At 37.2% G+C, this 25,059-nt stretch overlaps 1 protein-coding gene across 2 annotated transcripts; it reads left to right on the top strand.

The window, feature by feature from the left end:
- On the top strand, nucleotides 8,716–25,013 carry LOC18793225. 2 transcript variants are annotated; one of them, XM_020569176.1, is made up of 13 exons: nucleotides 8,716–9,399; nucleotides 10,149–10,486; nucleotides 11,234–11,909; nucleotides 12,664–12,768; nucleotides 13,569–13,764; nucleotides 14,042–15,789; nucleotides 16,310–16,522; nucleotides 16,827–19,091; nucleotides 20,294–20,403; nucleotides 21,641–22,043; nucleotides 22,124–22,438; nucleotides 22,630–22,887; nucleotides 23,261–25,013. In XM_020569176.1, exons 1-13 carry the CDS (start codon nucleotides 8,929–8,931, stop codon nucleotides 24,383–24,385), a joined length of 8,223 nt encoding a protein of 2,740 aa, XP_020424765.1. In that variant the 5' UTR covers nucleotides 8,716–8,928; the 3' UTR covers nucleotides 24,386–25,013. The 2 variants fall into 2 exon arrangements, with proteins under 2 accessions (XP_020424765.1, XP_020424762.1); XM_020569173.1 differs by having other exon boundaries at nucleotides 20,291–20,403.

Raw genomic sequence — 25,059 nt, 5'->3', positions numbered from 1 at the left:
CCTGCCTGGATGCTCGGGGCCCAAAGCCATGGTCAGCACATCATTGCTGCCATCTACTCTGACTTTGCCTTCCGAGACTTGTTTCTGCAATTCATCCTAAAACAAAGATAAACAAAAAAACACACGACGGTTATTTATGTACAAACGACGTATTATATAATTTCACACGACGCAATAACGTATAAACCGACGTTATTATAACTTATCACGACGGTAGTTATACCGACGTGGTTATTTATTTAAAACGACGAAATGAATAAACAACCGACGTCTTTTGCTATAATTAAAGATAACAGAGTAGTGATTCCTATTTGGACCGTTAACGACGTTTTTAAAAAATTTTCGACGTGGTAATATCCTTCACACGACGCGAAAATGAACCACCGACGTCTTATGCTATAATTACAGAAAACATAGTAGTGATTCCTATTTAGACCTTTAACGACGTTTTTAAAAACTTTTCGACGTGGTAATATCATTCACACGACGAAAAATATAACATACGACGTAATAAGAATAATTCACAGTTTAATAAAAATTTAAAACAGAGTGAGTAGGCTTACAATTAATTTTGCCTTCTCTGCCACCTTTGGATCAGGGATGTTACCATGTTTGTCCTGTCTAGCTCTCTTCCATAAGGTAGATCGATCAATTTCTACCCCAGGCATGGTTTCCTCCAATTGATCCTCCAATCCAGCATATCCTTTTCGAGACAATCGATGATTGTACTCGAGTTTTTCCCTAATCTGTGAATGTTGAGAATGCACAGACTGAAAATCTTTGGATAGCCTTGAAGCTACAAAGGCATCCCATTGTGCTTTCTCTATGAATTTATATGTTTCAGGGGGTTGGCTTAATTTCTCCCTGTCATTGGTGTATGGAAGGATATAATGCCTCGTTAGTGTAGACTTGAAATCCTTCCATTTTTTGGCAGCAGAAGATAAAACAGAGGTCTTGCCCCCTTGGCCTACGACAAAAGCCATGTCAACTGCTTCCCAAATCTGCTCCTTTATATCCTTTGGGATTTGGGACCATTTCTTGTCCACAAGTGGGATCCTAGAGCGTGCCAAGACACCAATATACGACTGCATCTCAATATGTGCTTGGCCAACACCTTTCCCCCTTTTATTGTACTCAACAATTGGCCTCAGTTTCTGAAGCTTTCTCTTCACAACACGAGGCATTGTGCTCATACCTCGACCAGTCTTTGAATCATCAGAGATTGTTGTCTGGCTGGTTGGTTCTGTCTCAGCAGATGATGAAGCAAACTTCATCTTCTTCGAAGACTTCATCTCCTTCGAAGACTTGTCTTGGGGAGCTACCACTCCAAGCTTCTTGGAGCCAGAATCCTTAGTTTGTTGTTGAGAAACCATTTTAACAGACAAAACTGCAAGTGAAAATATTTCAGGAAAACATTAAGAACACAAACGACGGTATTAAAAAAATACGACGTATGATATGATTTTAGACGACGCAATGAAATAATCTCAGACGTAATAAATGTTTAAAACCATTATTTATATAACGTCGTGGTATATATGTTCACACGACGTCAATAGTAATACACCGTCGTGGTAAACTATTAATTATATAACGTCGTGGTATTTATGTTCATACGACGTCAATAGTAATACACCGTCGTGGTATTAACATTCACACGACGTAAAACAATAAGATATTTTGTCGTCTATATTAGATACCAACCCTAGTTTCTTTTTCTTTATATTTTATCAAATAAGGGAAAAACAAAAACCATTGTTCAGCGAAATCAAACCTGCAATTAAACAAGCATATAAAAAAAGACTATTATTTTAAAAACAACTTTGTCAATTTTCAGACGACGCTAGAACAACTGACGAACCGTCGTGGTCTACCGTCGTCTTATTTAGTTGATGTAGTTGTCTTCAAAGTTGGAAACTTTCTCTCTTTGTCTGTATATTTTATCAAACTTGGAAAGAAGTAAAATGATTTTGGCCAGAAAAAAGGTAAAAAGATTTTTCAAACAAAAAACGTATGAGCATGCAAAACAGTAACCAAAATAGTGAAAATGAAAGCTTACCTTTTGCGTGCAATGAAAGCAAGAGGAAGATGATCGATGTTTAAGTTCAGAGACGACGAAGAAGACGAGAGGAAGACGATGAGAAACTCTGACAATGCTCTGACAAGGAAAAAAGACGAAAAGGTTTCTCTGGGAGATTGAAATTTTTAATCGGGTTTGGAAACAGTGCATGTGTAAGTCGAAAAGTTGCTTACATATAAAACCATTTCAAAAAAATAATACGGCGGTTACATTTAACTACGTCGTTTTTAACTAAAACGACGCAATATTTTTCATTCGACGTGGAATCATTTCATTTAACGTCGTTAGGTTTAATATAACCGACGTGGATTTTAATTTTTAAATTATGAATAGAATTTTTTTTCCCGTGACCTTTCAGTTTATTTTTCAATTACAGTGCGTTATAAATAGAGTTTTTTTTCCGGAGGAAATTTAAAACGAAGGAAATTAATATTCTGCAATATGTAAAGTTTCTTTTTTGGATGACAGATTTAAATAAAATAAGAATATAAAAACAACAAATGTGTAAGTCAAGTAGACGAAAAGTTGCTTACATATAAAACCATTTCAAAAAAATAATATGGCGGTTACATATAACTACGACGTATAAATTACAAAATACGACGGTACATTTAACTTCGGACGTGGTAAATAAATACGACAGTAGTTTGTAGGTACCGTCGTAGTAAACTCAAAAATTAAAGTACATAAGTAATAACTCGCGTCATGGTATATTATTTAACACGTCGTTTTTATTAATTTACCGACGTGGATTTCTGTAATATACGTCGATCATACCGACGTTGATTTTACAATTTAAACGGCGGTTTTTTTGTAAGGACCGCCGTTGGTTTTAAAAATTTATTCTATAAATTTGTCGCTTTCATTCATTTTCGGTTTACATTTAAGGTTCCAAGTTCTTCCTCTCTCAGTCTCTCATGTCTCAAAGATAATAATTTGGATGTTTTCTCAAAGAGAAATTGAGCTTACTCGCATCAAATATATGTCCACAAGAAGAAGCTTGTCAACTAGCCTTCTCACTTCCTTGATCAAGCCTGATAGGACACTTAGTGCTTCTGAATACTCCTTGCTTTCCATCAAAAGAGATGCAAGCCTGGCCTCCACTCGCTGTCGAAGGAAAGTTCGCTTCTCAGGGAAATCTGAAGATCAGATGTGCCTGATCCTCTGCTTGATTTTCTTGCCTAAGAAGATCCGTCGGATTTATTGTGATAGCCTCTTCCTTTATCCGTAGAGCTTCAGAAGAAGAAGATGGGTTTCAAGAATGCGATAAAGAATAGAAATGGCTTCAGATGGCCTCTAAAGCATGAGCAATTGAATCAGTAGTTTCTGGGAGATATGATGAAGACATTGTCAATGCTTTGAACTACACAAGTCCTGCAGAAAGATATGTTAAAGAAACTGAAACAACGGCGGTTTTCTGTTCTACCGTCGTCTATATTAAGTTACGATGGCGGTAGATTTATAATTACCGACGTAGATTATTTTGTTAAACGTCGTTAAGTGTACTACAACCGACGTGGATTTTAATTTTAAATTATAAATGGAGTTTTTTTTCCCGTATTCTTTCAGTTTTAGTTTTCAATTCCAAAGCGTGATAAATAGATTTTTCTTTCCCGAGGAAATTTAAAATGAGGGAAATTAATGTTCTAGAATTTGTAAACTAACACGACGCAATATTTGCAAATCTGTGTCATCTGTTAAGATTATGATGTGGAACAGAGTTCCATCTGGTAAGATTTCGTAACCCTTGGGATCTCAGCAAAACTGATTATGTCGGCGGTGTTCTATATAAACCGTCGTGGTTATTTCAATTCTTGTCATTAAGTAGATCTACCGACGTAGGATAAGAAAATCAAAGAAAAAAATTGTTAACAAAAATTCTTATTAAGACGACCGTTAAAATTAAAGGTACGACGTATAAAATGAATAAATACGACGATAAATTTTATTGTACGATTTAAAGATAACGTAGTAGAACTATACGAGAATGACGTCGATATATTTATATTTTCCGTCGTTGTAAATTAATTTAATACGGCGATATTTTGTATTTTAAAGCCGTGGATTTGTTTGTAATTATACGGCGTCTTATACGAAAACCTCGTCGTGTTATTTTATGAGTAAAAACGGCAGTTTTTATTGAAATCGTCGTCTTTACTTTCTACGTCGGTCGATTCATAACTTCTGCCGTTCTTTGTTGGCATTGATTTTACACTGCGGAAATCTGTTTCAAATAGACGTCGGTTGTTTAATTATGTACGTCGTTATTTTTGAACAGCCATTTGAAACTCCATTTTTTAGTTGTCTAAGGTTGTATTACACGACGGTGTTTTTAGAACCGTCGTCTTTTTATAAACCACGACGGTTTTCACTGAGACCGTCGTTGTTTTCTGGTCGTCTTTTTCACTTTTTGTAGTAGTGTTCATAGTTCCCTGATGTGGCGGAAACGTGATCAGGGATAGTCTCGCTTCCTGAATAGATGATCAGAGATAGTCTTGCTTTTCGGGCATATTAAGTGCTCACTGATAAGAAAAACAAGTAGATATCGCATCACTAGGTATGGAGAAAACTGAAAAACAAGTAGATATCGCATCACTAGGTATGGAGAAAACTAGATGTCTTCTGCAAATAAAATTTCGTTAGTAACACATTTATACACAAATACAATGAATAGGTAGAACCGGTGAATTTCAAATTAACCATAGGAAAATTGCGAGATTCTCGGGATATTTTTGAAAAAGTAGCTCCGTGAAATCCTCAAAGCAAGATCGGCTTTTGACGAAAATAATACTTTGAGAACGCCGAAAGTGCCGACAAACATTAATGGAGGCCATGTGAAGTTTTGGACTCTGGGAAAGAAAAAGAGAATATGGGGATCCGAAAAGATATTGGGATCCTGAAAAAAAAAACTGTAGCCATATTTCCTCCTATAGATATTGCCTTTGCAAAACTTGATTGGAGCAACTGCGTTTCAACTTAACTTCCTTCATTTTCTGAAACTTTAGTTTTCTTAAGGCTTTCTTCGAAACCTTCTTAAAAATGGCTTCCTCTTCTTCCTGTCCAAATTATATCAATTTAAATGATACTCCCACAACAACCAGTGACGCCCAAGTTTGGCGTCCATCCTTTGTATCCAAAAATCGTCATCTCACAGTTAATGATTCTGTGATGATGAATGATGCTACTGTTGTCATAGTCGCTAGGAATTTCATTATTCCAATGGATGAAATGTTGTTGACAGGGAGATCAGAGGAAGAGGCTATTGATGACTCAATGGCTTTTAGCATTCAGAGTGCTGCTTCTGTTTCTAACATGGCTGATCGTTTGCGTGCTAGAGCAAACGAGGTTCAGATTTTAACAACTGAAAATTCGTCTCTCCAAAGAATGCTTCATGAGTCTCAACAGGAGGTTGAGAAACTTAAAGGAGAGAATAATGCCTTGTTGAAACTGGTGAGTTCGTACTCTGTTGATACACTGAGAAGGCTAGATATGCTGCAGGTCTCCAATGAAAGAATTTTGGGAGACCATGAGAGGCTTATGGCTAAGCTTAAGAGGCGTCGTCCTCTTCCTGCAGAGGCTTGCAGAACATAATGTAATTTTATAGATTTTACAGGGCCTGCATCTTCATTGCAGGTGGAAAAAATCTATCTATTGTATGTTCCTGTTATAATAATTACGCACATTCTTAAACTTGCACCTGTGGTTTTTACGTCTTTTCAAAATGACGGTTTGGAACCTTGTACCTTATAGGTTCAAATAACCACATCGACTCTCCCAAATTTCATATTTCAACGTATGGAACTTTTTGCCTGGGCTAAACACAAACTCAGAATTTATTCGCCCTTTTCAAGTAGACATGAAATATGAATTGAGTAAAAGCCACGCTAATATCTCATATATTTGAATCCATGTGCTTCCGGCCCAGATATAACAAAATATGTGGGAAGCCTCAATTCATCGTTTTCTTATGCCAAAGAAATATGTGGTGTACCACAATTTGCAATAATACCTCAAGGATTGTCCATTTAACTGTTGGAACTTTAGGTTCTCAACACTGTTAGATTTTGAACTTCAGGCCAAAATCACATATTCTCATGGTATGGACATTCAATCCCCTTAGATTTTGAACTTCGGGCCAAAATCACATATTCTCATGGTATGAACATTTTTACAATTTTCTGTACATTTTTCTAGACTTCAAGTCCTTACATAATTGTCCATATCTTGAGGAACTTCTGGCATCTCATTTAATTGCTCATTCATGAGTTTAAGGAACTGCAGGTTCCCTTTTTGAATATAGTGACGGTTTACCCAAAAATGGTTAATATTTATGTATATATCACTATTCATGTATATGGCACTATTCATGTGTACAGTACATTTGCCAGTACAGTTATCATCCATGTGTACGACATTATGAACCAATACGGTACTGTTACATCATTAAGGAACCCCAGGTCCTTATTTACATGTCAAGGATCAAGGACCCTCAAGTCCAATCACATGTTTACAAATATAGTACCGGAGAGACTGCCAGCTCTCATATTAACATCATCATCAAGGATCTTCAAGTCCTGATGTAATTGTATGATGAGGATCAAGGAATCTTCTGGTCCTGATCTGTATACTGTAAAAACTCATCATACAGCACATTTAATCTATAAAATAAATTACTGGTAAATAAATTACCGGTATGGACGATAAACCCGCACCACACTTTAAATAAATATAAATGTACGGTAAATTAAATTCATAAAGTATGAGGGTTAATTCCTCATCATACTTTAAGTAAAAGTAAATGTGCGATAAAAGTAAATTCATAAAGTATGAGGGTTAATTCCTCATCATACTTTAAGTAAAAGTAAATGTGCGATAAAATAAATTGCTTGCTATATGGACGTTAATTCCGCACTATATCTTAAATAAAATTAAATATGCGGTAAAGTAAATTCATAAAGTATGAGGGTTAATTCCACATCATACTTTAAGTAAAAGTAAATTTACGATAAAGTAAACGTGCTTGTATGGGCACTAATTCTGCTCCATACATTTAAATAAAAGTAAAGGCGTGGAGGATAAACCCGCACCACCCTTTTAAATAAATACTGTTGTATGGGTAATAAACCTACACCATACAGTAAATAAAATAAATGTGCGGTAAATTAAATTTCATAAAGTATGAGGGTCAATTCCACATCATACTTTAAGTAAAAGTAAATTTGCGATAAAGTAAAGGCAATTATTTGTGGGTTCATATCAACACCACAATCAAATAATATAATATTATATTAAATCATTTTATAAAGTGGAAGTCATAATTACCCCGACTGAAGTGCACGTTAAGATTCCAAAGGCAAGAGACCAAGTGGGTGGCTTTTATTTATTTATTTATTTATTTTTATTGTTTATCCGACCCCAGCCAATTGTTGTTTGCACTTGCCATTTTGGAAAGCAAACTCACGGCCCACTTGCAAGTTGCAAGTCCATGCTATTGTTTTAGATGTTCCGGTGGGTTTTCACATGCTTTCCATTAGACTGATCCACGTTCACCGCACCAATCAACTTGCTGTATCCCACTAGGCTCGATCTCCAGTGCCTTGTATCCCACTAGGCTCAATCATTTCTCTGTACAGATCATTACCCTCTCTTGTGCGTTCTCCCACACCAGCAAACACTGAGAAACCACCATGAGCCTTTGCTACGTTGTTGGTGAGACTAAGATCCTCAAAACGACGTCGTGGAAGTAGAAGTGCAGACGGGTCAGCTTCTGTTTTGGGATAAGTGGCAAATGACTGCTTGTACAGAGCCTCAAATCCACCCCCTGTAATTGCTTTGGCTGTCACATTCATCTTCCCCCACGCAGCTCCAGACACCGATGTCCCAGTTTTCAGGTTGTGCCAGATGTTGTTGGCCATGGACTCGGCCCTGTTGCTCCAGGAGTTGAAGACATGGAGCATGGATTCCATGGGGCCGTTGTTGGACTCTTCAATGGGTTTGTATTGGAGGTAGGGATGGTGGAAGCTTTGGGCTTGTTCAGTGCCAGCAGCACCCCACAGAGCTGCCTTTTTTGTTGTCTGGATGGCATGTTGGGACAGCAGGGTGCCCCATCACGTGAGTCCCCCATTGCTCTGCTTTCTTTCTTTTTGGTTTGAGTTTATCGGATGTGTTTGAGGCTTGGCCGAAAAAACTCATCTCCTCGGGGGAAACGAAGAAGAGCAGAGGAGTAAGCTCTGTGTGGCCTATCAGCTCTGTGAGGGACTGACAGAGAGAGAGAGAGAAAGATAGAAAAGGAATGAGAGATCTGGATTTCATCAGGGAATTCAGCTGGTATTTTTGAAAGCGAATTCGTGCTGATAACGTGTTATAAACTAAATAAAAATTGGATAGGGAATTGAGATGGAGAGAATTTAGAGAAACTGATTTCTCTTTGTTGAATGTGTTCTATCTGTATTTTCAAATAGAAGGGTGTGAGCTTCTTAAATAGAAGGGTGTGTGCTCCTTCCAACATGTGAGCTCCACCTTATAATTTACAACAAATAATGAATTTTTAAGATAATTATTTTGTTTTTGGGAGCCCGCATACGTTAACCGACGAGTTGTAGCCCTAAGATACATTGGCGTTATATAATGACCTTGTTTTTCAAAAAGAACCAAGGAAGCCAAGTAAGCATACACTGAGAAGGAACAGAGCTTTAACCTAATTACAGAAAAAACATAAAACATCCATTGAAACAAAGCTCCTGGGGACGGAGATGCTTCTGGGTGCAAACCCTGCAAACTCCCTCCAACAATAGACAAAACTCAGTACACCCGGCTTTTTCCTTCTCTCACTCTGTTTCTTCCTCACCATGTACGGACGCCCTTCTAGCTCCTCCGGCGGCGCATGGGGTCAGCCGCCGCAGCAACCTCAAGGCACTAATTTCTATCTCCAAAACCCCATCAATTCGTCGTATATTTATCCTTCAAACACCCCCTTTATACCCCACAATGCCCACAACCCCTACCAAAACTTCCCTCCTAATAATGTCCCAATCCAAAGCCCTAAGTTCCCTGTCCAAAACCCTGGATTTAATCCTCCTCCACAGCAGTTTTCAAACCCGGCAGGGTTTCGGCCTCCGAACTCGAGAGATATGCTCGAGAGAATCGACCGCGCCGTGGGGAAGGCTCGCGACGAACATGCCGCTGCTGGAGAGAACGTCTCGGCGTGGAAGGTCTCGCAGTCTGCGCTTCTGATGCTCAAGGTTGATTGCTGGAGCTCTCTGGGGTTTCAAATGCAGCAAGTGCCGACTTTGCACCGCCTCATGCTCACTGAAGGGAAGGTAATGGCGCCATCTCTGCCCTTTTTTACTCTCTTCTTTTTGCTTTTAAAAATCAATTTTCGTTAATGCTTTGTTTGGTTGCTAGGAAAGTGTGGGAAAAGAATTGTAATTGATATAAGAAGAGAACCTTCATTTATAATAAAATACACTTGGTTTGCCTGTTAGGAATTTATTGAAAACACTTCGTTTTGGGAAAAACGTACTTGATTGTTTAACGAACGTTCTTTTTTATTATTTATATATATGAAAATGGAATTGATGATGATTATAAGAGATGCGAGCTGATCTTATGGCATCATTAACACTGCATATTATACACAAATGGTCCCCGTCTTCAGCTCTATGCTTACATTCATAGATATGTATAAGCAAGCGCAAGCATGGCATGAAGTAACTGCCCCCGCTGGGGTGGGGGGTTTTAAGAAGTTATATTTCTGATTTGGGCGAGAGCAACTAAGGGCTTGACCCTTTTGTAATGATTGTGCAAATCCAGGAGGTTATGTATCACCTATCATTTGTTGCCTAGGCTCTAGGGTCACTATACTTATCAGCTGTTGTCTCACTCATTTCAGTATAAGATTCCATTTTGTAAAGTAACAGAAGCAAGCACAAGGAACATGCAACTATTTATTTTCTCTTCTTTTTTCAACCAAATGAAGCATGAGATACAATGTTGAAAGTTTATGTATTTTATCTTATGAGGTTTGTGTTTCTTTATTTATATTTACTTATTTTCTATTGGAATTTAGATAAATGCATTTATCCATTGTTTTGTTGGGGCTCGAAGAATTACTTCATTGTATGATTTGGAAGTAGCAATCTGCAAGAATGAGGGAATTGAGCAGTTTGAAGAGCTGGGATTGGGCCCTTTGTTGCGACATCCACTTGTTATGCATTATTTCTCAGTGAAGTCTGATACAACTGAAGTATTTAAGATAACTAGTGGGGAGATGATATATCTACTTTCTGAGTTCATGGATACTTGTGAAAATAAAGATATTAGGGTTGAAGAATATTTAGATTTCATTGTTAAGAAGCGATCAGTTGCAAGCAAGGAGGCACTTGGAATACGAATTCACAGCATGGGGTATGTCACATTTTTGCTTCTACTTTTTGGTTTAAAAAAAACTATTTTGTAGATAGCTCAATACTGAACTTAGAACTATATTGGCAAAGGAGACCTCTTTTTATAGTACTTGGTGTGCATAAATTTGATGTCATATTTACTTATTTATAAAGTTTTTCATGCAGTAAAAGTCATTCTAATGTCCATAAAGAGCATGTGGAAGTCAAAATTTCATCTATTATGGATGTTGAGTTACAAGGATCATGCTTGTGCTCATGTTGAGTTACAGGGATCTTTAATGCATGCTTTTGCTGATGTACTTGCTTCTTTGAAAAACATTTGATGATGCAGAAGCTATTACGTGCACAGTTTTCGGTCTTGTTGATTATTTCTCGGTCCTAATTTTAAATGCTCCCTGTTCACATCGTTCTTGATGAATGTCCACCCCTCCTCTTAAGTTTTCAATTAAGTTCAGTCCAACATGATGTACAATTAAACAACCCAATCTCAAACATTATATACTGATCGTGTTCTGCTTCATTCTGAACCTTTATGAGCTAGGTGGTATGGTGTGGCTTGATTTCACCTCTGTGTGTGTGGGTGTATCAATGTTAATTTATCACCAAGGAAATTTTTCAGTCATGACTTAAGTTTTCTAAGGGGTCAATCCAGTGTCATATCATGTGTTCAAGTCATCTCATTTGTCCTTTTTCAGTTATATAATGTAAATTTTAATGACATTGATTGGAGCAAACTTTATGATAATAGGATGCATATTTCTGCCATCCGGAAAGCCAGGAATCTAGAAATTTCCACTCTAAAGAAATTGGAGAAGGCATTTCAGCCAAATTCAGATAAAAAGGATAGGAAGTTTCCACTTTTATCTGCAGAGAAAAAGGAGTTAGACAAACGTTTCAGCACTATTTCTCAGCGCGTTGAATCGTTTTCCCCCATACATAAGGATTTTTGTGGCAAGCACATTAGATTTGATCCTTCAAGCTCAGAGGATGAAGGTAGGGATGATTATTTATCTGAAGAGAATGATGAAAATAATGACCATGTAACAGGCAGTCAGGTTAACTTCTCATCACAGTCTGTTAAAAGTTCTGACCGAGTGAGTAGTTGTCCTTACCCGTCTGTAATAGAAGAGAGGAGAAGGCTTGGGTTGAGCGAGCTTTCTCCAGCTAGTGGCAGCCAAAAGCACAATGATAGTAGTGGGTCAGTTAAAAAGAAAAGAAAATCTGAACACATAAACAGTGCAATCTCCATGCCCCACAAACTGCGTAAGAGAGATAAGGTACAAGATGCCCTTCCAATGGAAAATGGCAGGGAAACCAATGAGGTTAGCAATTTGCCTGAAAATGATCTTTCAATTGACAATAATGATTTGAGGATGTTCATTACAACCTGGAAGGAGGCATGTCTGGAGTACACTGTGGATGAGGTATGTTCATGCTCTTCTTATGCTATGTAAACAACTGATTATATGGATGAAACACCTGTCAATAGTTGGTATCTATTTATGTAATGAATTTTAGTTTGCTACATATTTGCATTGTTCTTCAGAATATTTAATGAATTTCTATTGATTTTAATGTATAATGATTTTACCAAATTCTCTAAGTTTCAAATATTTGAAGAAATATTGTGATTTGGAATGCACCTCATTTTCTGACCTGAAGTCCTGATATTTTTTATGATTGATATTTATAGCGAATTGTATTATGGGGAAGGTTAGTGATATAATGGAAACCTTTTTGGGGAAAGAATTGGAGGTACTTGCTGATGTTTCTCATGTCCAATGGGTGTTGACAAGATTAAGAAATACATATAGAATAAGTCTTTCATTTAGATTATGTGTTACCTTGCTAAATTTTCTTGTATAGTTGCACCATGTTGTTTCATTATTTTTTCCTTTGTGGTTTTAACTAAGCCTTAGTATGAGTGCTATAAATTATTCAGTATGATATGAAGTTGTAGCCAAGATGGGACTGACATGAGGTCGTTCTGGTACTATGGTGATAATGGCTGAAGAGGTTCATAATTTTATATATTGAAATGCAAGGCTTAGAATAATCGATGTGGGATTTTATATTCTCAACAATTTGATTAATGTTTTAACAATTTTGCTGATGTTGTTTTCTCTTTATTTATTCTAAAAGTATGGGGTTTCAGAAAATATCTTCTGATTCTTGTAGGTACTTGATAGGATGCTGCAGTTTAATAATACTAAAGCTCAGAAGAGAAAGAAAATCAAGTCAATGTTTTCATTGTATCCATTAATTGGATTACTAAATGTTGCTGTAAGTTATTGTGGTCTGTTTAATTATCATTTTTTTTGTTTTACATGTAGTATTTTATTTTTGTGCAGAATTTGTTTATCATTCCATTCCTGAAGAAATTAAAGTATGCAGATGCATATATGTTTATGTTATATTCGTGTGTTTTGGTGTTTTAACTCTCGTTATAGATGCACTGACTGGGTAATGTTGTTTGGCTATTGTCTTTGTTGTCGAATGGACTGCTCATCCTTGCTTGTTGTAGTTCCTTTTGTTTTTTCTTGATAAAAAGTGTGTTTCTTATAGTATAAATGTGTGTGTGTATTTATGCATACAAAAAGCAAAAGTCAATCTTAATATATGCTTATGCTTTCAGTTTTGGTTTTCCTATCATGGATTGAATACATTTAATTACCTTAAATCCTTTAAGGTAAGTTTCAGCTAAGCCTTTATACTTAAAAGAAAAGGTGCTACCTGAGACTATAGAAAGGATACAAGAAAAGAACATAATGTAGTTAATAATGGTTTAAAAAAAAAAAATGATGTTATGCTTATAGATGTCATATTATAGCCCATGTATATCGTGTTGAAATCATTTTTATGTTGTTTTTATCAATATAATATGTACTGCTTGTCTGTAAACGTACGTCTCTTTGACAATTTTCAACAAAATTACTTAACCCAGGTACTCAACTTGTCTTCTGTTTGTTTGAATTCTCCACAATATTGCTAAGTTTAATATTTCATTGAACCAGGGCAATCCTTTATTGTGATGCAATAATACCTGATCACTTGTACTGAAGTTGTTACTTCCATTGTTGCAGGTCTCATCTATCAAATGTGGAATGTGGGATAGCATGTATGACACATTCCAAACCATTGGTCAATATGAATTAACTGACAGTATTACTGATAACTGTCCCGAATATGTGAACATAGATGTTGAACCAAGTACTAAAGATGAGCCAAGAATTAAGGATCCACCAGTCATCAATGAACGTATTGTTGAGCACATTCAGAGTAAGTAATGTTGCTTTTGTATTTTTTTTTTTCTTTAAACAGAATTATGGCATGTTTACTTACCTGGATCGAGTATAGGAATAATTTTGATTCCTGAAATACCCAGCATTTGCTAACATATGGTTATTAGAATTATTTTAATGCCCGACTTCTGATGCATTTACCAATACCTACGGAATAAAAAATCATGTGGGTTCCAGTCCCTCTTTTTTTATTATTTTAATTTGCTCTAATGAAACTTATATGCCTTATGGTGCTTTGTAATTAAATTTCACAGGTGTTTCTGTTGAGGACATAATCAGGAAAGTTACCGTGTATTTCGAGAGCGATCAAGGAAAACATAACAATGGTCAATCACTTCTGGAGAAGACTTTTATCTTCTTGAGGAAGCTTTGCAATTGCGAGGTTTGGTTGGTGAAAGAATTTTGTGTAAAGGAATTTAAATCCCTTGGTTATGGGGAGTTTTTGATGTTCTTAGAAAAATATGCTTGTCTACTGCCACATGAGCTGTGCAAGTTCCTGACTGGTGACTTGAGTGGAAAGTGTCCTTTCGAGGTTTGCATGCTCCAGCACCATTTGGTTGTTTTAGTATCTCAAGCTTTAAATAGCTTATGGGAGGATGAAAAAGTTACCAAACAAAATATAGTGTTGCTGCTTAGGAAGCAGTTCCCTTTGGTTTGTTTCAAAACTATCGAAAATGGTTCAGTGGAAGATTTCTTAAGCATAGTGGGAAAACATAAAAATGCTGCGAGTTCGAAATGTGTTCTATTTTCAATGGCACTGTGTGGAACTAGTTATGCTATAGAGTCATCATTACACATTGAGAATGTCCTGTGGAAAAGAACTTCGGTCAATACTGACAGTGGCCAGAAAGCAAAGTCCCATGAAACTGTTACATCCAAGGATGCAATTGAAGTTTTACTTACAGCACCAGTGATGTCAGATTTAAATTTATGGTCGCATTGGGACCTATTGTTTGCTCCCTCTCTTGGCCCTCTTGTACCATGGCTATTGAATGAAGTCAACACAGATGAACTGTTGTGTTTGGTGACAAAAGGTGGAAAAGTGATTCGGTTAGATCATTCAGCTACCGTGGATTCATTCTTGGAATCTGCACTTCAAGGATCCTCTTTTCAAACAGCAGTGAAAATGCTATCTCTGTTTTCACTAGTTGGGGGAGAAAAACATGTCCCTGTGTCGCTTTTGAAAATTCATATAAAACATGCATTTGAAGTAATTCAGAAGAATTATCTAGACGATATAGAACTACAAGACAATAAGAATTCCATTAATTATGGAAAAGCACTATCTGGACAAAAAATGGTTGGTGAAGTTGCTACTGGTAAATTCTGTAGTAAATTACACAAGGACTTGAGCAAGATGAATATTGCAACAACTGTTATATCAAGATTTTTCCTTGAATGTCTTGGGTATCTACCTGCAGAATTTCGTTATTTTGCTGCTGATGTATTGCTTTCTGGGATGCAGTCTGTTGTTAAACATGCTGCTTCAGCTGTTCTGAATGAATGCAGCCAGTCAGAGCAACGTCTCATGCTTCATGAAGTTGGGTTGTCTCTTGGTGTAGTGGAGTGGATTAATGATTACTATGCATTTTGTTCCAGTGATGCTACTGGCTTGTTCATATCAGGGGCTTCATGTTTCAATGCTATTAGGTATGAAACAGGGTCAAGCTCAAAGAATATGCAAGATGTGTCAGATAAGTTTTCCGTTAGGGCAGATGAGCATAAAGGCGGATGTACTGATATTTGTTTGAAGGTTGGTGGGGCAGAAGCCTCTGATGCTAGTATTGGCAGTGGTTACACGCAACATCCTACCGAGCTTAATGAACATGAAGATGCAGCCCAGGTAATTGAGTCAATCAGGAGAGATGAATTTGGTCTTGATTCAGGCCTATCAAGTGTTGAAAGTATCATGTTAAAGAAGCAGCATGCTCGCTTAGGGAGAGCTCTTCATTGTCTTTCACAGGAATTGTATTCACAGGATTCACATTTTCTTCTTGAGCTGGTAAGGGTGCTCTCTTTTGTGTCTTTCATTGTGCTTAGTGCAGTCATCTCCTCAAGGCCTTTTATTTTCCTTGTTGCTAAATTGTACCAATAGTCCCTGAAATATTCCCCAATTCGCATGTTGATAGAGAGAGAACCATATATAGGTGTAGCCCCACACTACACCCAACAAACTAAGAAATAAGTGGGGAATGAGGATTGGATGTTTTGAACCTAGGACCTCTTACAAATAAATGCAAGGCTTAGAGTTCTCAATGTGGGATATACTCTCATATATATATATTTTTTAACGAAAAGATGAAAATTTTATTTCACAAGAGAAGCTGTACACTAAAGTTATTGTATTTGTCCTTCCAACAATATATTGCCAATTATTATAATTTCAATTTGGATGATCTTTATATGTTTGATACTATAATTGAGTTTGAAGTTGAAAACAAGCCTTTGATAAGTACGTGATGTTTTATTTCAATTTTATACATCCAATCTTTGTGTATATTTATTCTTCTTTATTGCCCCAGGTTCAAAATGCTGATGATAATACCTACCCAACAAATGTAGAACCAACTCTAACATTCATTCTTCAAGAGTCAGGTATTATTGTTTTAAATAATGAGCGAGGCTTCTCTTCCCGGAACATTAGAGCACTTTGTGATGTTGGAAGTTCAACCAAGAAAGGATCTAATGCTGGATATATAGGGCAGAAGGGCATTGGTTTCAAATCAGTTTTTCGGGTAGGTCGCGAAAACACTGCAGTTATCACTTTCACTCTCTCTGTCTCCTCTTCTCCCTCCATCATGTCAAACCGTATTTATTCTTTCTTGATTGTTTGCTGAATTAAGTGAATTACCTTGTACAGTCATACTATCATTCAAAATCAGGTCTTGTTACACGGGTCTTTGGTTTAAAGGTTTCCTTGCTGCTATGAATTGTTTGTTGTAGCTTGGAATGAAACCTCTCATCTTTATTTTGCTGTTCAAGGATTCATTCCCTGCATTGATAACATGCTTTCATTAATATGTGCACATTGTTCTGCAGGTCACAGATGCTCCAGAAATTCATTCCAATGGGTTTCACATCAAGTTTGATATAAGTGAGGGTCAGATTGGTTTTGTTTTGCCAACAGTTGTACCTCCCTGCAATGTGGACTTGTTTAGTAGGCTTACTTCTAGTGACCATGATCAATCAGATAATAACTGCTGGAACACTTGCGTTGTTCTTCCTTTCAGATCAAAAATATCAGATGGAACTGTCATGAAAAGCATTATAAATATGTTTTCAGATCTTCATCCATCTTTATTACTCTTTCTGCACCGCCTCCAGTGTATCAAGTTTAGAAACTTGCTTGATGATTCACTTACTGTCATGAGAAAAGAAATTTTGGGAGATGGTATTGTTAAAGTTTCACATGGGAAAGAGAAAATGACATGGTTTGTAGTATCTCAGAAATTGCAAGCAGATTTTATTCGTAGTGATGTACAAACAACAGAAATTTCAATAGCGTTTACATTGAAGGAATCAGATAACGGTGATTATGATCCAGATCTTGTCCAGCAGCCTGTTTTTGCATTTCTTCCTCTTAGAACATATGGACTGAAATTTATTCTTCAGGGTGATTTTGTCCTTCCTTCATCTAGAGAGGAAGTGGATGGAGATAGTCCCTGGAACCAGTGGCTGTTGTCAGAATTTCCTGGTTTATTTGTCAATGCGGAGAGATCTTTTTGTGCTCTTCCGTGCTTTAAAGAGAATCCCGGGAGAGCTGTGACAGCTTATATGTCCTTTGTTCCCCTTGTAGGTGAAGTGCATGGTTTCTTTTCTTCTCTTCCACGGTTGATTGTTTCTAGATTACGTATGACAAATTGCTTACTTCTGGAAGGAGGAAATAATGAATGGGTTCCTCCTTGCAAGGTCCTAAGAGGTTGGAATGAACATGCTCATTCGCTTCTTCCTGACAGTTTACTACGGGAGCATCTTGACCTTGGATTCTTGGATAGAAATATAGTTCTGCCAGATCCACTTTCAAATGCAATTGGTATTGTGGAGTATGGACCCAAAGTTCTGCTTCAAGTTATGGTATCTTTATGTCATACACAAAATGGTCTCAAATCAATGGGGTTGGGTTGGCTGGCCTCTTGGCTAAGTGAACTTTATGCCATGTCATTCAATTTTTCTGTGGAAGCTTCTTTTGATCCGAGAATACAAATGGAGCTTATAGAAAACCTTCGAAAAATTCCTTTCATTCCTCTTTCAGATGGTACATATGGTGCAGTAGACGAAGGCCCAATTTGGTTACATTTTGATGCCTTAAGCAATGGCCTTGAGGCTCAGGATGGACTTGAGTCTTTCCCAAATTTATATGCGAAACTTCGGATCGTAAGTCCTGCCCTCATTTCTACAGTGTCTGCAGATATGTCATCCATGGATGTGACAGTTGACAAACTCACATGTATGCTCTGTAGAATTGGTGTCCAGAGGTTGTCTGCACACGAAATTGTCAAGGTACACATCTTGCCAGCTATATCTGATGACAGAATTACAGATTGGGATAAGAATTTGGTGATTGAATATCTCTGCTTTGTAATGTTCCATATACAGTCGAGCTGCTCTGATTGCAATGTTGAAAGGGAATACATAATCTCAGAAATACGAGATAAAGCTTACATATCAACAAATTATGGCTTTAAGCGGCCTTCTGAGGTATCAATTCATTTCAGTAAAGAATTTGGAAATCCTGTGGACATAAAGAAGTTGATTAATATGGTGGATATAAAGTGGCATGAGGTTGACATCTCCTATTTGGGACATCCGGTCACAAAACCACTCCCATGTGAACTGAAGAAGTGGAGGGAATTTTTCCAGCAAATTGGGATAATGGATTTTGTCAAAGTAGTGCAAGTTGAGAAGGGAATTGCTGATATTTCTGATGTACTAGTTAAGAATGTGATTTGGGATAAGGACTTAATTTCCCTTCGATCAAATGTCACAGATTGGGAGTCCCCTGAATTGGTCAACTTATTATCTCTGTTGGCCAGAGATGGAAACAAAAAAGGTTGTGAATATCTCTTAGAGATTCTTGATACTTTATGGGATGATTGCTATGGTGAAAAAACTACATGTTATTGTGCTTCTAAATCTGAAACAGACAGAAGGCCCTTCAAATCTTCATTTATAAGTAGCATCTGTGATGTGGAATGGGTGGTATCAACGATGGATGATGTACTGCACTATCCTAAAGATTTATATCATGATTGTGATGCAGTGCACTCGATTCTGGGGGCATCTGCTCCATTTGCTATGCCAAAGGTTAGTTTGATATTACTACATATAAAATTAGCTTCCCTTTTTTCTTTTATTACTGAATTTATTATTTAGCCAATATTTCCCAACAGATTTATCAGATTGAGACTTTCTCTAATAGAATGCATATGTGAATTTGAACCAAATGCGGTCAGTAAGGCTATTTTGTTTTTTCCCCTCCCTTTCATAATAGATCTAAGGTTCTGTATTCATCCCTAAAAGTTATGTGCAAAGAAATTCATCGTTTTTGAGATCACAAAAGATCCTTCATAGTATCCACAACGCCTAGATAATCCTTAACCAACAAAAGAAATTCATTGCCCGACCCACGCCACTCCGACCAAGTGAACAACCTGATGCAAATTTGTAATATCAAAGAATAAGGAAAAAAGGAATTTGATAAGGACACTCACCGTCACCTTTGCACAGAGCTTATATAAGATCTTTAACCTCAAAACAGACTAACACAACACCACCATCTTCGTCATCAAAGCCAAGTGCCAAGTGAAGCACAATTGTTTGGTATTTTACCACCAAACAATTATGGCATATTTGATGCTAATGTGTTGAGCAAACTCCAAGTCTCATAGAACACAAGAAGCATATGCACCCATAGCTTATTTATTCCAAAACTTAGGTTATGGCACCATCCATGGGAAGCAGTTGCTATGGCCAGGGTTTGGAGTCCATGGTGGTTATTTGGTTCTTCGTCTGTTCTAATGTCTGTCATCTTATGGTTAATATTGAGAGTATGGCTCATATTGGATCGTACTAGCAAAAGGCTGTCTTTCACTAGTAGAAGTTTTGTGATATTGTGTGATAGTTTGATTTCTGACTGTTCTTCCTCTTTCTTCTTCCTATTCTTGCATCTTTCTTTTTCTCTCTTAACTTTTCTGCGTGCACTTTGTTGACTTTAAAGTCAGGTCAGTCAGGTCTAGAATGTTACCCCAAAAAAAAAAATGTCAGGTCTAAATTCCACTCCTTTGTAGCAATCCCTATCATTTCTCCATCATGAAATGAGTGCTGCACCTCAAAATTATTTTGCAGCTCTTGCCTTTAAAAGGCCTACTGTTTGATTGTTTCTAAGTTATATGAGACAAATATACTTTTAGATATGGTAATTACAATTTCAGCTGTTTAAAATCTTAAATCTTCTTTAAAGCTTCTGCTTAATCTGTTCTGATACAAATTTTTATTTTTTGAAGCAGGTTAGAAGTGAGAAGTTTGTACTTGATATTGGGTTTAAGACAACAGTTTCCCTTGATGATGTTCTGGAGGTCTTGAAGCTATGGAGACGTGAGAACCCGTTCAGTGCCAGGTATGTGTATGATTATGATTATGATTTTTCCCTCATAATGTTTGACCTCATTTATTTGGGAGTGATATCATTAGTTTCTGTTTGTACATTGGATATCTTTTGCTAATTATTGTGGTCCACCAATATTATGAATACTAATAGACAAGAAATAAAGTTCTTGAACCAAAAGCAGTGGTTTTATAATACCGTTTGCCTTTTCGGGCATTAGATCCACGTGATTGGAAGGTACTTTTAAGCAATGTTCTCATCAGGGGAAAAATATAAGCCTTAATGTAAAATAAGTACCCTTTCAAAGATTTCTAAGAACTATTGGTCATGGTGACGGCGAGAGTGCTTATCAAATTCCTTTGTTCCTTGTTCTTTGATGCCACAAATTTGTGCCAGGTTGTTCACTTGGTTGAAGTGGTGTAGGTTCGGCTATGCATTTCTTTTGCTGGTTAAGGATTATTTGGGTGTTACAGATACTATCAAGGATCTTTTGCAATCTGTATGTAGTCTAGGTTTCACTTGGGTTTGTTTGGATAGAAGGAAATAACAGAACCATTGATGATAACGTGGAGGACGTGATTATCTATGAGAAGTAATTAGGGTCTTAGCATCTTTATGGTCGTCACTGTCCAAGCATCTTCATATACTTCTCTCTTTTACCCAAAATAAACAAATAAACTTTATGTCCCATAAAATTCCCAAAAGTGCTATCTGCATATTTGGTGCTCAAGGTGCATTGTTATCTTTTCTTAGACTCAAATAAGCAAAGGTTACTTGGTCAATGTTAGATCAAATTCTTTATGAAGAAATGTCGATGGCTAATATTTCAGATGTTCTGCGTGATCTCTTGGTCAATTTTTTCTATCTTAACCCAGGTTGCATTAATACTGCCACTTGTTTTATGATGTCTTTGCTAAGATGCTTTTCATAAGGTTTCCTCTCGAAAGTGCCTTTTATCCTATACATTTTAATCTTAAATGATTGAAAATTATCCTACTTCCTTTCAAATCATTCTGTCCAAATTCACTTGTAACTTTTTGAGATTGAAAAAGGTCGCCTGCAACCAAAACTATTATTATTTTCCATCGTTCACAGAATTTTTTTTATTATTAGAAGTATATCTTCTGATACCTTGGGTTTGCATTATCTGTTACACCATATGAAATGTTTATGCACATTTATTCTTCTATTTGTTTAATTTTGCATGATGCCACACATTTTAAATGCTAGTCTTTTTTTTTTCTTGCAGCCTAGCACAAATGTTCAAATTTTACACATTAATCTGGAATGAAATGGCTGCTTCAAAGGAGAAAATTGCAGAGGCTTTCCATTCAGGACCTTCTATCTTTGTTCCACACACATCTAGCTTCAGGCATGAGGATGTGGTATCTGGTACATTGTTGTCCCCTGAAGAAGTGTATTGGCATGACTCCACTTCCTTTGTAGACCAAATCAGGGAGATTCATCGTCAGTGCAGCTCAGCAGGTGTTACTCATGGCCCCTTGAATAAGACGCTTTGCAATTTCTACCCAGGCCTTCATGACTTCTTTGTTGACGGCTGTGGAGTACATGAGACCCCTCCTCTCCGGAGCTACCTTCAGATATTGCTGCATTTGTCAAATGTTGCTTTGCCTTCACAAGCAGCTAATGCAGTAAGTAGTCAAGTTTAGATTAATATTACAATTAGTACAAGCTGCTCGCTGACCTAATTGTTCGGTGTTCCTTGTCTCAGGTTTTTCAAGTTTTCCTGAAGTGGACTGATGGACTAAAATCAGGATTGAGTGCTGAAGATGTTGTTTACTTGAAAGATTCGCTTACAAAGATTGAGTGTACGGTGCTTCCTACTGTACAGGATAAGTGGGTTTCTGTACATCCTTCCTTTGGTCTTGTGTGCTGGTGTGATAATAAGAAATTAAGCAAGCAGTTTAAGCACTTGGACTGCATTGATTTTCTGTACTTCGGTGAACTGAGCAAGGATGATGAAGAGATGCTATGTACAAAAGTGTCCATCCTCATGCACACTTTAGGGATTCCTGCTCTTTCAGAGGTAAGATATCTCTCTATGTGCGCACGCGCACACATGTGGGTTATGCAAGTAATCTTTAAATTTTCTATGCATTATTATGAAATTGACATTGAGCAATGCATTATATTACAAAATTCAGGATACATATGTTGTCCATCAAGGCGAACCAATCTGTACATCTGGATTCCTCTTACTTGCTCATTTATATGCAGGTTGTAACCCGTGAGGCAATATATTACAGTATGGAAGACTCTAGCTTTAAAGCTGCATTGCTGGATTGGGCTCTTCCATACGCACAGCGCTACTTACATGGTGTACACCCAGATAAATATTCTCAACTCAAGCAGTCTGAATTTGATATCCTGAATCACCTGCAAGTAGTAGTTGTTGAAAAGCTGTTCTATCGGAATGTTATAAAGAGTACTGGAAATGAATCCAAGAAGCGAGTTAAATGTAGTTGTCTTCTGACGGTATGTTGCTTCATCCTTCATTGAATGTGCATTCCTGATCATGTGTATTTTAAAATGGTTTTACTTCTAACTGATTTCGAAGGTCGCTGGAACCACAGTATATTTGCTTTCTGCTAGAATACTAAGAATTAGCATTTGAAGCATATCATGCTGGTTACGTGGTATGCATCGCCATACTTTGCTCTGGTAAAGAATAAAGCAAATAATATGTTTTCCAGGAGAGTCTCTTTTATTCAAATTCTGTTATCAAATTTCTAACGGTTTCATGATTCTGGAAGATTTTTCCCCAATTATGTACAGTACTTGGTGTGATGAAGACATGCAAATTTTATCTCTCTTTCATACCCTTATTCCTTTTATCTTATAAATGCAGGGTAGCATTTTGTATACAACACAAGAGTCAGATTCTCACGCATTATTTATGGAGCTTTCTCGTTTGTTTTTTAATGGAAATCCTGAACTACACTTGGCAAATTTCCTTCATATGATCACAACCATGGCAGAGTCAGGTTCAACTGAGGAGCAGACCGAGTTTTTCATCTTAAATAGCCAAAATGTGCCAAAGCTTCCTGATGGAGAATCTGTTTGGTGCCTTTCTTCTGTGCATTCATTGATAGAAAGTGATAAATCACTTGAAACAAGTTTCAATTCACCAGAAGTAGATGAGCAAAACAGTTGGAAATCCAAAAGTAAAGCACGGAACTGGCCTCCTGTTGATTGGAAAATTGCACCAGGGTTTGGGTATGCGCGTGCCAATGGTTTTAAGACACAGGCAGTTTCACAGCCCAACACCGCCTTAGAAAATAAAGTGGGGGATGATTCTGAAGGTATCAGTAGGCAAACAGATGATTTAACACCTATTTCAGTTGACAGTAATTGGACCATTGAAGGTTGTTTGGCAACAACATCTGCGGCTTTTGTTTTGCCAGACTCGAATCATCTGCAAGAACATTGTGGTGAGGCTGGCAATGAGGCTGACTTTCCAATGCATATGGAGTGTAATCCTGTTAGTTTTGATCTTGTGTCTGACCCATCTGACTTTGGCTCATCTAATTTTAGCAAGAGAGATCAGCTTAGATTTGGTACACCCAATTCAACACAAGCAAATTTAACTGGGAGGCTAGGTGAGCTTGTTGCTTTTAAATACTTTGTTCAGAAAGCCGGCAAATCAGTTGTGAAGTGGGTCAATGAGCATCACGAAACTGGGCTACCGTATGACATAGTTATAGGGGACAAGGAAAACAATAAAGAGTTCATTGAAGTTAAAGCAACCAAGTCAGCAAGAAAAGACTGGTTCGAAATATCAATGAGAGAGTTGCAATTTGCGATTGAGAAAGCTGAAGCTTTCAGCATTGCGCATGTCATTCTATTGGGTAATAACGTTGCAAGAGTCTCAGTATACAACAATCTGGCAAAATTGTGCCAGCTTCACAAACTGCGGTTGGCTGTCTTGTTGCCTGAGCAGCAGAGGGAATTTTCCATCGTGTCCCAATCGTAAAAAGCACTTCATGGTGGTCTAAACCTGTTTGAAATCGACTTGGCAAAAAGATTATAGCTAAATGCAGCTATGCATTTTGGGGACTACATTGCATGCTCAACCAGATTTTACACATCAAACTGGTAGGCCAGTCCAGTTAATTTGCAGACGAGTTCTGCTTTTCTGGATGAAACTTAGTGTGCTGGAATTGGACACGATGGTGCTGAGAACGGCATTCTAAGAAACTCCTCGTTTAAATTTTAATATCTATGTGGTGTAGCGACTGTCAGCCAGGATTCTTCATATTTAATCGAAGAATGGGAGTCGCCTCTGTGGTTGTATGTACAATGGAAAAGAAATGTCTCATGCAACAATGTGGGATCTGGGTCAACTTTTCAATCAAATGAAATTGTATATTTACAAAACTTACCATCTTTCTCTTGTGTCGAATAGATGACAGCTTCGAGCAAAAAAGAGAGAGAATAGATAACAGCTATTTATTAGGTGCCGTCAAAGATGTACAGTTTATTTACCATAATAATATAAGAAAGTTTAGACCTTGGTGGTTGACCACCCTGTTGTTATTTTGACTGCCAGGCGCTGGTTCCTTCAACTGGCTATCTCTTAATGAATATTTTTATTATTTTTATTGACATTTGTCAACATATTGATGGTTGTTCTAACGTAGTAGTGTA

The sequence above is a fragment of the Prunus persica genome, chromosome G1, assembly GCF_000346465.2.
Source record: "Prunus persica cultivar Lovell chromosome G1, Prunus_persica_NCBIv2, whole genome shotgun sequence".
NCBI classification, from domain to species: domain Eukaryota; kingdom Viridiplantae; phylum Streptophyta; class Magnoliopsida; order Rosales; family Rosaceae; genus Prunus; species Prunus persica.
The sequence above is the reverse complement of the archived record's forward strand: the minus strand, read 5'-3'. Positions and strand labels throughout refer to the sequence as shown.

What these genes read in the sequence shown, in the direction of transcription:
- LOC18793225 (XM_020569173.1), top strand. Translation starts at nt 8,929, where the DNA reads ATGTACGGACGCCCTTCTAGCTCCTCCGGCGGCGCATGGGGTCAGCCG. An exon ending in CACATTTTCTTCTTGAGCTG is followed by an intron (nt 15,790 to 16,309) that starts GTAAGGGTGCTC and finishes TTATTGCCCCAG; the next exon opens with GTTCAAAATGCTGATGATAA. An exon ending in CTCCATTTGCTATGCCAAAG is followed by an intron (nt 19,092 to 20,290) that starts GTTAGTTTGATA and finishes TATTTTTTGAAG; the next exon opens with CAGGTTAGAAGTGAGAAGTT.